The 12,743-nt window shown below is 41.5% G+C and overlaps 1 protein-coding gene across 1 annotated transcript; it reads left to right on the top strand.

Moving 5' to 3' along the window:
- The first annotated feature begins 201 nt into the window (after positions 1 to 201).
- LOC115108556 (regulator of G-protein signaling 5-like) lies at positions 202 to 12,743 on the top strand. The gene is made up of 5 exons (XM_029633049.2): positions 202 to 340; positions 2,765 to 2,878; positions 4,082 to 4,143; positions 10,518 to 10,684; positions 10,795 to 12,743. The coding sequence occupies exons 1-5, from the start codon at positions 297 to 299 to the stop codon at positions 10,954 to 10,956; spliced, it is 549 nt and encodes a 182-aa protein (XP_029488909.1). The 5' UTR covers positions 202 to 296; the 3' UTR covers positions 10,957 to 12,743.

Genomic DNA, 12,743 nt, shown 5'->3' with positions numbered 1-12,743 from the left:
ACTTTTTTATCTTTGTAAATGTAAGCATCTGATCACAAATCTGTGGTTAGGGATTAACCTCTACTTCCAGCCATACCAGTTCTAGCAGACCACTTCTCATGCAGTCGACCCTGACTCCTCTGCCTGCAGTCGCAGACATCCGTTTCATTGGCTAATGCTCTTGTCCCAAAGCCAATAGGCTCTCTGTATATAAACTCCCCAAGAGTGCTGAAGGACAAAGGCAAAAAGAAAAGGGACTCTGAATCTAACGGTGGTGGACTCACTCAACAAAACATCAAAAAGGAAAACTTCATAAAATGTGTAAAGGATTAGCTGCGTTGCCCCAAACATGTCGGATAAGGTGAGATGCCAAAAGCAGTATGCTCTTCTGTTTCTCTGAAAGGGTAATCTCTCCTATTTTTGCCTGAAATAAGCCCAGAGAAACTACATTCAAAACATTTTTGAGTTGATTTCTTATTTAGAAAATGTTTGACCTATATTCAAAATCTGATTTCTGTATTTATAGTTTTTTTTCTCAATTTGTAAAAATGCTGAGATGTTTTTAGTATGGTTTAAATTATTGAAAGATGCTGTATGGTAATCTAGATTATTGTGAATATCGTTTGCTCTTCATTTTAAGACAAGTGGAAAGTTTAAAGTTGATTTAAATACTTGATCAAACATTTGTAACTGTCCAAAAAGTTACACATTTCCAGTTGCAGATATAAAAGGTAGTCTTAATACCTGAAGGATAGCATTATGCTGACTGTATTCCCATTTGCAGCACCAACTCAACTGCAGGTCAATTGCATCCACATGCAAGACAGGAATATTTAGCCAAGCTGAAAAGCAAAACAGAGGTTCACTATCTGCTCTTTGTCATCCTCAGGTCATGAATTTATAAAACAGCATAAGCAGCCAAATGGGAAAGCGGAATCAGTATGATATACTGCACTGCCCTGTTGCAGTTTAATGGGTTGATTAATATAGTATTCATGCATATGATGTATACTTCTATATTGAGTTATGGATTTCCATGACTATTATCTGGAGAAGTATTTTTCTGAAATAGTAGGAAGTTCATAAATAACTTATGGCAATAACACCGGGCTGTTTTTCAAACAGGCATTCCCTGAAAGCCGCTCATCGAACAATTAGAACAGTTACCAGTTGATCAAAAAACCCAAATTTAAGATGCAGTATATTATCCTTTTCATGGGGGATTTCTTTTTTAATTACACATCGTTACTTGTAGATGTCCTAAAAAAAGTTACCTAGACCAATGCTACTAACACGTCTAAAAATCGTAACACATTATTTTCTTCTTCATGTGGGCTATCCTGATTTAAAACGTCAATGCCCTGAACTCCTGGGCAATCTCCTAATTACAGCCCTGGTTAGAATGAATATTCTATAGAAACCCATGGAAATGTGTGGTCTGTCGTAGTTAGGGTTGAAAATTCCTGGAACTTTCAATTAATTCCTGGGTTTTCCAGAAATTGCATTTGAAAGATCCCGGAGATAGGAGGGAATAAGCAGGATATCTGGAATCCTCCAACCAGGATTTCTGGAAAACCAGGGAATTGATTGAAAGTTCCTGGAATTTTGCAACCCTACCTGGAATCTATACTCTTAGAAAAATGGTGCTATCTTGAACCCAAAAGGGTTCTTTGGCAGTCCCCATAGGAGAGCCCTTTGAAGAACCCTTTTTGGTTCCAGGTAGAACCCTATTGGGTTCCATGTAGAACCCTTTCACCAGAGGGTTCTACGTGGAACCCAAAAAATTCTACCTGGAACCAAAAAGGGTTATATCTGGAACCCTTTTCCCAAGAGTGTAGATGTAGTTGGGTGTCATCCCCGGTCAGGAACAACAAGGTCTGTCTTGCTAACAAGAGGCTGCACGTGTGTCTGCATGTGTGGCTGTGGTTTTAGTTGAGCCCATCTATTGATCGCTGACTATATGGATCGATGAAAGTAACAAAGAGGAATCAACTACGTGAGGCTCACCACGTCATAAATTATTGATCAGACTTTGTTTTGTTTCGTTGTTTTTCTAACCTGAGTAATGGGAGCAGTAGATAATGATAAAGGTGGGTAATTCTATTCAAAGTATTTTTGGTTTACTCACTTAAATGTCCTCTTTGTAAAAAAATATATTTTGATTATTGCCTTTTTGCAAATGGCAAGTAAAATTGTTAGTGTGTAATTGTGTCCACAAAATATTGTGGACACTCTTTAAGTTTGAGATGGCTTAGAAGTGGGTCTTTTGATTATTATGATTAATAGTTAACATAATAAGCTGATTGAAGATTAAAATGAAAGTTATATTATAAAAATGACAACCTTTTAGCCCTTTTATATGTTATGGTTACATTATAGTGTAATCTAACTCCTGACACTGTGCCATTGAAAACAAAGGCTACATCACAGGACCTCTACTAATGGATCTGATTCATCTGAGGATGTGTTTGTATTATCCTGGGTCTGAAAGGGTAAATTTAAGATCCAAATAAATGAATGTGAAGGCCTAGTTTATGATTAGTCCCTCCTTTTTGAGGTTTGGTATGTATTTTGCTCTGTTGCTGATTGCTGTTCAACATGTATTATATTGAACTTTGATTGATTAGTTATAGCTATCTGTGTCTCACTTTTTCTGAATACAATCTGCATTAGCCAAAGTCATTACTAGTGTTGTTATACTGTTCTAACTCATGAATGTGTGCCATTTAAAACATTACAGCATCCTCCTAAATGGCCTTATTTCCTCATGACTTTCCTTTCTTAGGGCTAAAGAGATCAAGTCTAAGTTGGGGGTTCTCCTCCAGAAGCCTGAGAATGGCATTGACCTGATCATCCCATACCCAGAGAAACAAGAGAAGAAGCCAGAGAAGCTTCAGAAGTGAGTAGCACAGACAGTCCTCGCACACACAAAGATTAACAGGAACGCATTCTCTCTCGCGTGAGTGCGTGAACACACCTTATCGCAACATGGTTTGTCAGTTATATCCCTGACTCAGATTCAGTCAATTTTCAAGTCATAATTTTACTTCAAGTGCTCCTCAAAGGAGTGATACGTTTAGGCCTTACTCTACTTCAAACAGTGTCAAATAGACAATTGTAAATTGCTTCCATGATTTACTGCTTGGCTTTCATCTCCAGATCTGACTTAGAAAGAGAGGGAGAGCCTGTCTCCATGCCTGTGGAATGTCAGTATGCACGTTAGCCTCATAATTGATAGCCGTGCATGGACAGAGACCATTGCATGTACTGTATCAAATGAAGAGTTCAAAGGTTGAGACATTTCCGTCCCAGGCACTGGAACTGACCAGACCAAGATAATGGTTGTTTATCACAAAAATGTATATACTGTCCTATATGTGTTCAGTCTCTACAGTTTATCATGCACTACCTTCTACAGGGAAATAATCAGTTGTATGTGTGATTACAGAAAGTGAGTGTTGAAGGAAGAGGAGAAAGAGAATGCAGGGGAGAGAGAATGAGGGGGAGAGAACATCCTGTGAAGTGTCACAGTGATGTTTACATGTTAAATCATCTCCAAATTGACCATAAAAGCATTGCATACTGCGGCTGTGTCTTCCACTTAATTGCGTAACCTCTTACATAATGGATGTTTGCAAGCTATTTCCCCCACTAGCTCAGTAGAACAGCCATCAATAAATATGAGATGCTGAAAGGCTCTCTCTCTGACTAGTGTGTGTGTGCGTATGCGTGTGCGTGTGCGCGTGTGCGTGTGTTAGAGGGAGGGCAATCAAGGACCTCAATGACCTTACATGGAGCAGTATGAAGAGGCTGTGAGTGACAAACTTCTGACCCTGGGGTTAAAACACTCCAGGTGGGATTCTCTGAATCCAGCTGTTAACAACATGGCCTTCTGATAATGGGCTGACGTGGTGAAGATGAATAGGCAGGAAATATAGTCCAATCAAAGGCTAATATTGTTTGGGCTTTCCAGTAGATAAGTTCTTCTCCTTCTTTGGTTAGTAAGGACTGACCGTGCTCATTTGCTTGTCTCATGTTAAATCAAGTTTACGGTGATTGACTATAATATGTGGGTGTTGTATTGTGTTTGTGTGTTGTACAGGCCCATTCCTGAGGAGGCTTCTCAGTGGCGTGAGTCCCTGGACCATGTGCTGACCAACAGTTGTGAGTATGCCCAGATCTACAGGCATGCGTACACAAACACACACACACACAACAAATAAGTCCTTACGAAAAGCCATGAGGTCTTGTGTAAAACGATATGTTTCTTCACCCCATCATATTAAACTTTACGAGTCATGCCAAATACAGAGCAGACAGACTAGTATAAGATTACAGTAACTCATGGTATTGATTACAGTAACTTTGATGGTATTCACTCTTGTTATCCAGATCCAGAGAAGTAACATTTCATAATCCATCTGTGGGCATAACGTCTATATTGTGTAATAAATTAAACCTGCGTCTAAAATTAAACTGCTGAAAAAATATGCCTTCCTCAAAGGCCTGGTCTAAATGTTCCAGTGTGCATTCTGCCAGGCTGTGTGTGTGTGTGTGTGTGTGTGTGTGTGTGTGTGTGTGTGTGTGTGTGTGTGTGTGTGTGTGTGTGTGTGTGTGTGTGTGTGTGTGTGTGTGTGTCAGGAATCTCTCCTTACTCATAACATACAGTGCATTCTGTAACGATTCTGACCCATTGACTTTTTCTACATTTCGTTACATTAAAAACTTTTTTTTAAATTGATTAAGAAAAAATAATAGTTATTTTTCCCCCTTATCAATCTACACACAATACCCCATAATGGCAACCCAAAAACAGGTTTTTAGAATTTTTGGAAAATGTATAAAAATAGACCCTTTACTCAGTACTTTGTTGAAGCACCTTTGGCAGCAATTACAGCCTTGGGTCTATATGGTTATAACGCTACAAGCAGTGTTTGGGGAGTTTCTCCCATTCTTCTCTGCAGATCCTCTCAAGCCTTGTCAGGTTGGATGGGAAGCGTCGCTGTACAGCTATTTTCAGGTCTTGATTGGGTTCAAGTCCGGGCTCTGGCTGGGCCACTCAAGGACATTCAGGTCACTCCTGCGTTGTCTTGGCAGTGTGCTTAGGGTTGTTGTCCTGTTAGAAGGTGAACCTTCACCACAGTCTGAGCTCCTGAGCTCTCTGGAGCAGGTTTTCATCAAGGATCTCTCTGTACTTCCATCTTTGTAGCCACCACCATGCTTCACCGTAGGGATGGTGCCAGGTATCCTCCAGAAGTGATGCTTGGCATTCAGGCCAAAGAACTCAATATTGGTTTCATCAGACCAGACAATCTTGTTTCACATGGAGAGTCCATTAGGTGCCCTTTGGAAAACTTCAAGTGGGATGTCATGTGCCTTTTACTGAGGATTGCCTTCCATTTGGCCACTCTACCATAAAGGCCTGATTGGTGGAGTGCTGCAGAGATGGTTGTCCTTCTGGAAGTTTCTCCCATCTCCACAGAGGACCTCTGGAGCTCTGTCGATTGCTCAGTTTGGCTGGGCGGCCAGCTCTAGGAAGAGTTTTGGTGGTTCCAAACTTCTTCCATTTAGAAATTATGGAGGCCACTGTGCCTTGACACAATCCTGTCTCAGCGCTCTACGGAGGCTTCCTTCGTCCTCATGGCTTGGTTTTTGCTCTGACATGCACTGTCGACTGTGGGACCTTATATAGACAGGTGTGTGCCTTTCCAAATTACATTTACATTTACATTACATTTAAGTTATTTAGCAGACGCTCTTATCCAGAGCGACTTACAAATTGGTGCGTTCACCTTAAGACATCCAGTGGAACAGCCACTTTACAATAGTGCATCTAAATCTTTTAAGGGGGGTGAGAAGGATTACTTTATCCTATCCTAGGTATTCCTGAAAGAGGTGGGGTTTCAGGTGTCTCCGGAAGGTGGTGATTGACTCCGCTGTCCTGGCGTCGTGAGGGAGTTTGTTCCACCATTGGGGGGCCAGAGCAGCGAACAGTTTTGACTGGGCTGCGCGGGAACTGTACTTCCTCAGTGGTAGGGAGGCGAGCAGGCCAGAGGTGGATGAACGCAGTGCCCTTGTTTGGGTGTAGGGCCTGATCAGAGCCTGGAGGTACTGAGGTGCCGTTCCCCTCACAGCTCCGTAGGCAAGCACCATGGTCTTGTAGCGGATGCGAGCTTCAACTGGAAGCCAGTGGAGAGAGCGGAGGAGCGGGGTGACGTGAAATCATCAAATCATCTCCAATCAATTGCATTTACCACAGGGGGACTCCAATTAAGTTGTAGAAACATCTCAAGGATGATCAATGGAAACAGGATGCACCTGAGCTCAATTTTGAGTTTCAAAGCTAAGGGTCTGAATGCTTATGTAAATAATATATATATATCTATATACATACATTATATTACATTTGTAAAACTTCCTAAAAACCCGTTTTCACTTTGTCATTGTGGGGTATTGTGTGTAGATTGATGAGGAAAAACATTTATTTAATCAATTTTAGAGTAAGGCTGTAATGTAACAAAATGTGGAAAAAGTGGGTCTGAATACTTTCCGAATGCACTGTACATGTGTAAATCATATATTCATCTGGGATCAGATATGTACAGTGCTTACGTACATAAGTACATGATTTAGTGGGTTGTAATGGTACCACATGCTTTGATCTTAGTGTATGGTAGTAGCCTACACACACACACACACACACACACACACACACACACACACACACACACCATCAGATTAACCCAGTGATGCAACTCCTCTGAGCAGCCCCATCAGTCTCCTCTCATAACTCATAGCTTGTAGAGTAGCTATGATAGGTTAGGGATGTTATTGTAACATCCCCAGATAGAGCTGAGCTCAAAATTAAAGTGATTAATTACCCGGGAACTGGAAACTGCTGCGCTCTAATTATCTAACTTTGACATTAATATTACAGTTAATATGGATTCCACCTGAGTTTCCCTCATGGGGTTTAAATAGGTGTTGTTCAATGTTCTATATTTATTCTCAACCAAATGCTCTACTGTATTACTGCATACACTCATACAGCCACATCACTTACTCTAAAGTGTTACGTTCCACCAAGACAAACTCAAAATGTCACTCACAACAAAGGGACCTAACAACAAAATGATTGACAAAGAGAAAGGCATTCAAAGGGGTTCTGAAAGGCACCCATTTGGGTGCCCCCTGAAAGTTGGCAAAGCCCCTAGTAAGGGGTTCTGAAAGGCACCCATGTGGGTGCCCCCTGAAAGTTGGCAACGCCCCTAGTAAGGGGTTCTGAAAGGCACCCATGTGGGTGCCCCATGAAAGTTGGCAACGCCCCTAGTAAGGGGTTCTGAAAGGCACCCATGTGGGTGCCCCCTGAAAGTTGGCAACGCCCCTAGTAAGGGGTTCTGAAAGGCACCCATGTAGGTGCCCCCTGAAAGTTGGCAACGCCCCTAGTAAGGGGTTCTGAAAGGCACCCATGTGGGTGCCCCCTGAAAGTTGGCAACGCCCCTAGTAAGGGGTTCTGAAAGGCACCTATGTGGGTGCCCCCTGAAAGTTGGCAACGCCCCTAGTAAGGGGTTCTGAAAGGCACCCATGTGGGTGCCCCCTGAAAGTTGGCAACGCCCCTAGTAAGGTGTTCTGAAAGGCAGCCATGTGGGTGCCCCCTGAAAGTTGGCAACGCCCCTAGTAAGGGGTTCTGAAAGGCACCCATGTGGGTGCCCCCTGAAAGTTGGCAACGCCCCTAGTAAGGGGTTCTGAAAGACACCCACCATGGATGCCCACTTGGATTGCCTTCAGAAAGACCAACTGAAAGAAAAACCCACAAGAACTTAGGATAGAGAGTGAAAACAATATGGAGCAAAACAAACATGGGAAACACCAAAACTCTGGCTTCTTTCAAACTTAAATAAGGTGTGCACGAAATCGCATCACAGTTGACATAAAGTGCAGCTCTCCCCAACATCTCTCATGCTCAACTGGAGCACTCGGCCAGCCACTCCTGAATAGCACCTGGGCCAACACAGGTGAAACACCTTCCTACTAACGAGATGGCAACCAGCACAGGTATAACACATACTGACTGACGAGGTGACACCAATCGTGCTAAAGTTAAAACGTGCTAAAGTTCAACCTCAAAATATAAATGGAAAACCCAAATCCTGTAATAAAAGCAATATTGTAAAATAGGGAACTAGTAGTGGTAGGGGCAGAAATCTTGCAGGAGGCAGGCTGTTCTGTTGCAGAAGCTATGCTTTTACGTTCAGGTGACGATTGTGGTCTAGACCCACAATCTGAAATATTTACAAAATAATTACATTTACATTTACTTCAATGAAAAGAAATGCCTTGCAGGCAACCTGTCTATTCCATAAAGACTCAGGTTGGAGGTATACCAGGGTTACATAAGCCTCCCCTTACAACTACCAAGATCACTCTGCCAAAGAAGCCAAAATCAGGAATTTAAATTCTCTCTGCCCCTCCCTGGGACATACCACTTTCGAAATGACAAATAAGCCACATACTGTAACTGGTGTTAAATGCAAAAGGCATAGGCCTAGTTCAAAATCCTTTATCACATATTAGTGTTAAGCAAACAATCATAATCAGAACTCGTTCATAAAGGAACTTCATTTAATTCACAATTCACATTCATTCATAATATTGGCGTCCTGCTGGAAGGCCATGAAGGCACCCGCACGCACACACAACTTTTACAAAACAGGTACTCTGGCAAAAGGCAACTAACAACAGGAATGCTGGGAGGCTGTAAAATATCTAGGTAGCTAGCTACCTCCTCATTTGTCTCAAGACTAAGCTACTACCTTGCATTCAGGCAACCTAGCTAGCTAGCTACACTTCAAACTCTAGCCCTCTAGGGATATCAGAAAATGTTAGCTAGCTAGCTAGCATTTAGGTTAGCTTAGTTATTTAACTAGCTAGCTAGAGAAAAACGTAACCACCAAGTCATGTAAATTGTGTCAAATAATTGATTTCCTCACATCCGCTAGCTAAATTGCTTTCTCAAACAGGTTTCCACTTATTGGTTCCTCAGTTTCCCCATTGCCCCTCTGGCGCCAAAATCTAAATGAACATAGGACCTTTGAACCACTACCTGAGTGTTCCTTCATTTGCTAAATTGTATAAATTTTAGTTTGTGACATTGGAGGGTGTGGTTAACAAAACAAATAATTTCCTAATGTTTGTTTTGCAGTTTGAGTTTAAAAAAATAATTTGTTTGTTCTCCAAAACTTCTCTTGAAAATGTTTATGGCCGCCATGCACTTCCTGTGCATTTTAATTTAGACATGAAGTGCTTCCTGTGTGGCAATGATACATGTGCAGTTTCTTTTCACATTCAATGTGGGAATTCTGCCTGGGACCCACAAGCAACAAATAACGTTTATTTTAAAGTGTACACTAAAGAACATTTGACACAGATGAGGAGCTCCAAGAACTAACCATCAAACAATCACATTTGATGGAAATAAATAAAGTGAAGTGGCTGAATCAGGATGCTGGTTATTTATTTATATATAGTCAGGCCCAGTATAATGTTCTCAATTCAGCAAAAACTTTTATACAAAATGACTCACAGCAACATATATTGAGGATTAGCGGGCCATATAAGAATCCAACCTAAACTCTGCTGTTGTAAACATTTACATTTACATTTAAGTCATTTAGCAGACGCTCTTATCCAGAGCGACTTACAAATTGGTGCTTTCACCTTATGACATCCAGTGGAACAGCCACTTTACAATAGTGCATCTAGGTCTTTTAAGGGGGGGTGAGAAGGATTACTTTATCCTATCCTAGGTATTCCTTAAAGAGGTGGGGTTTCAGGTGTCTCCGGAAGGTGGTGATTGACTCCGCTGTCCTGGCGTCGTGAGGGAGTTTGTTCCACCATTGGGGGGCCAGAGCAGCGAACAGTTTTGACTGGGCTGAGCGGGAACTGTACTTCCTCAGTGGTAGGGAGGCGAGCAGGCCAGAGGTGGATGAACGCAGTGCCCTTGTTTGGGTGTAGGGCCTGATCAGAGCCTGGAGGTACTGAGGTGCCGTTCCCCTCACAGCTCCGTAGGCAAGCACCATGGTCTTGTAGCGGATGCGAGCTTCACTAGAGTCCTCTGTTAACCTCACTAGGGTAGGGGGCACTATTTTCACCTCCGGATGAAAAGCGTGCCCAAAGTAAACTGCCTGTTACTCAGGCCCAGAAGCTAGGATATGCATATCATTTGGATTTGGATAGAAAACACTCTACAGTTTCCAAAACTGTCAAAAATAATGTATGTGGGTATAACAGAACTGATATGGCAGGCAAAAACCTGAGAAAAATCCATCACTGTGCTACTGTACCAACCACATAAGCTATCGGAGCTAGTCCTATCACATCATCTAACAGTTTAAAACAGAGGCACAGTGGCAGTTTGTCTCTGGAATTCAGGTCTCATGGGAGATGTTAGAGGATTGGCGCAATGCTCTCTGTGTGGCAGGAAAATATGGGACCACTTGTTCTTTCTCTCTTTCTCCATCTTTCTCTTTATCTCCAAGGTGGCCTGGCCATGTTCCGTAGCTTCCTGCGCTCTGAATTCAGTGAGGAGAACATTGAGTTCTGGGTGGCCTGCGAGGACTTCAAGAAGACCAAATCTCCCATGAAAATGGCTGTGAAGGCCAGGAAGATCTATGAAGACTTCATCCAGACCGAGGGACCCAGAGAGGTGACAGAAAATGTGGCCATCAAATCTGTGGTTGTATTTGTTGTGGAAGCCCAGACTTACCTTTGCCTGCCTTTCTGTGTCTCTTTCTCGCTCACTCTTCCTCCCTCCAGGTGAACATTGATCATTACACCAAGGATGTGACCCTGAGGAACCTGGTTGATCTTTCCCCTGTGACCTTTGACCTGGCCCAGAAGAGAATTTATGCTCTGATGGAGAAGGACTCCTTTGGCCGCTTCCTGAGATCTGAGCAGTACCAGGAGCTGGTCAAATAAAGAGATGATCACAGAATAAGGGTCAATTCCAAACCAATTGGATGTCATTTGAAGTGGATGGAATTAGGCCTTTTTTAAATAATTTGATGCAATTGACACAAGCGAGACTGCAGTTTTGATAACTAAGGGCCATCATAAAGATTTATCTCATTCTATACCAACTTAAATCTATATTTCAAATTACTTCTATATTTGTCTTATCTACCTGCAGCCAATCAAAATGTCACATGTCAATTCAAAAAGTAGAGTGTGGAACATGCATTATGACAGTATTTGTTCAATGAGAGACAAACAAACCACCAATCAATTAAACAGTGATTTAAACAAATACATTGGAAAATCACAATCTCTTGGGAAGATTTACCAAAGGTCATAAATATTGCAGACAAAATCTCTCGCAATCATTTTGTCCCATAGACTAAATAAAAAGGAAGATCCTAGACAGACAAATAGACACACCATATTTGTACATCATAGCTTTCCCAGAAAAAAAACTGAAGTGGCTTTCAGAGTTTCTGGAGAGAACAATCTGACCTCTGCCTTGAGACTCTTAGTGACACATCCAGTACCCATCAAGTGTTCTAAATAGGGGAGAACGGGTGAGGGACTTGGCCACACTAGCGTTCACACAGCCAAGTGATAAACAGTTTAAAAACAACAGATATAGAGACCAAGTGTCTTGAGTAGCTGTGAGTTGGCTCCAACATGCTCTCAGGCCATCCTTGGGATCAGTGGTAGGCAGTTTGTTCAGTGGTTCACGGGCCACTGTGTTGTAAGTTGCTAAAATGGGAAAACCAAGTAGGGGTGGATCTCAGAAAAGAAAATAACTCAGTATTTTCTCCAGATAATTATTTTCTACCCATTTGAACTAAGTAGGCATAAATTATTCCATCTTAGGTCATTTCAGCCATTCATTTCACCTACAGATGGTCATGAAGCAAAGGAGATGAGGAAAGGACACACGCAATACCACAACATTTTAACGTTTAGGCACTTTACTAACCTAACCGAAGAGAAAGATATGCACTCCATTATTGACTAACTAATCTTATCCAGCATTTCAATACATCTTTCAGCATTTCTGTTTGTCACTAACCATTCCCTATAATAACTAGCCTTCACACCTTTTATAGTCAGAGAAGTAGATGGTTTTGAGGGTGGAGGTCTTTGGTTATGCAAAGGTTCTCTCAGTCCCATGTAGCAATAATATATCACTACCTTACAGTGTGTTTTTATAATGCTCTTCCATGTTTTTATGTATTTAAGAAATGCAGCTGTCATAGCCATATCATTGAAGTACTATTACACAAATACTCAATACCTTAATAAGTCCTTATTGTTGCCCAATACAGCATTATTTGACTTTCTGCAACACTGCAGGTCAGGAGTTGACAATTGTGGTCATTTTAATTAACTGATTTTCCCATTTATTTTCACTTGAAGCTAAAGTGACAAAATGTTAGATCACATACTTTGTAATCACTTCACATCATATAGTAATTTAAAGTTTAGTAACAATACCAACACAAAAAACATGTTTCTAAAGTGGCATTGATAAGGGTATCCAGTTGCATAGATTGGCCAATCTACTGCTATTGCCCAAGGTGTCATGCCTTTAGTGAAAACACTTGATGAAAACATCAGTAAGGACTTATGTGGTGCTAAGTTAATATCTGACTCATACAGTCTGTGCATGTATTATTTGTAGTCACCCACATAAAAGGCATCAATACATTAAATTCCTGAAGATGTATTTATTTTCTATGTAAATACAGTATCTACCAGTA

The sequence above is a fragment of the Oncorhynchus nerka genome, linkage group LG24 (genome assembly GCF_034236695.1).
Source record: "Oncorhynchus nerka isolate Pitt River linkage group LG24, Oner_Uvic_2.0, whole genome shotgun sequence".
Classification (NCBI taxonomy): domain Eukaryota; kingdom Metazoa; phylum Chordata; class Actinopteri; order Salmoniformes; family Salmonidae; genus Oncorhynchus; species Oncorhynchus nerka.
This window is presented reverse-complemented; position numbering and strand designations above follow the sequence as displayed.

Coding starts and splice junctions, on each gene's coding strand:
- LOC115108556 (XM_029633049.2), top strand. CDS start 297: ATGTGTAAAGGATTAGCTGCGTTGCCCCAAACATGTCGGATAAG. Junction 341..2,764: donor CCCCAAACATGTCGGATAAG/GTGAGATGCCAA, acceptor TTCCTTTCTTAG/GGCTAAAGAGATCAAGTCTA. Junction 2,879..4,081: donor AAGCCAGAGAAGCTTCAGAA/GTGAGTAGCACA, acceptor TGTGTTGTACAG/GCCCATTCCTGAGGAGGCTT.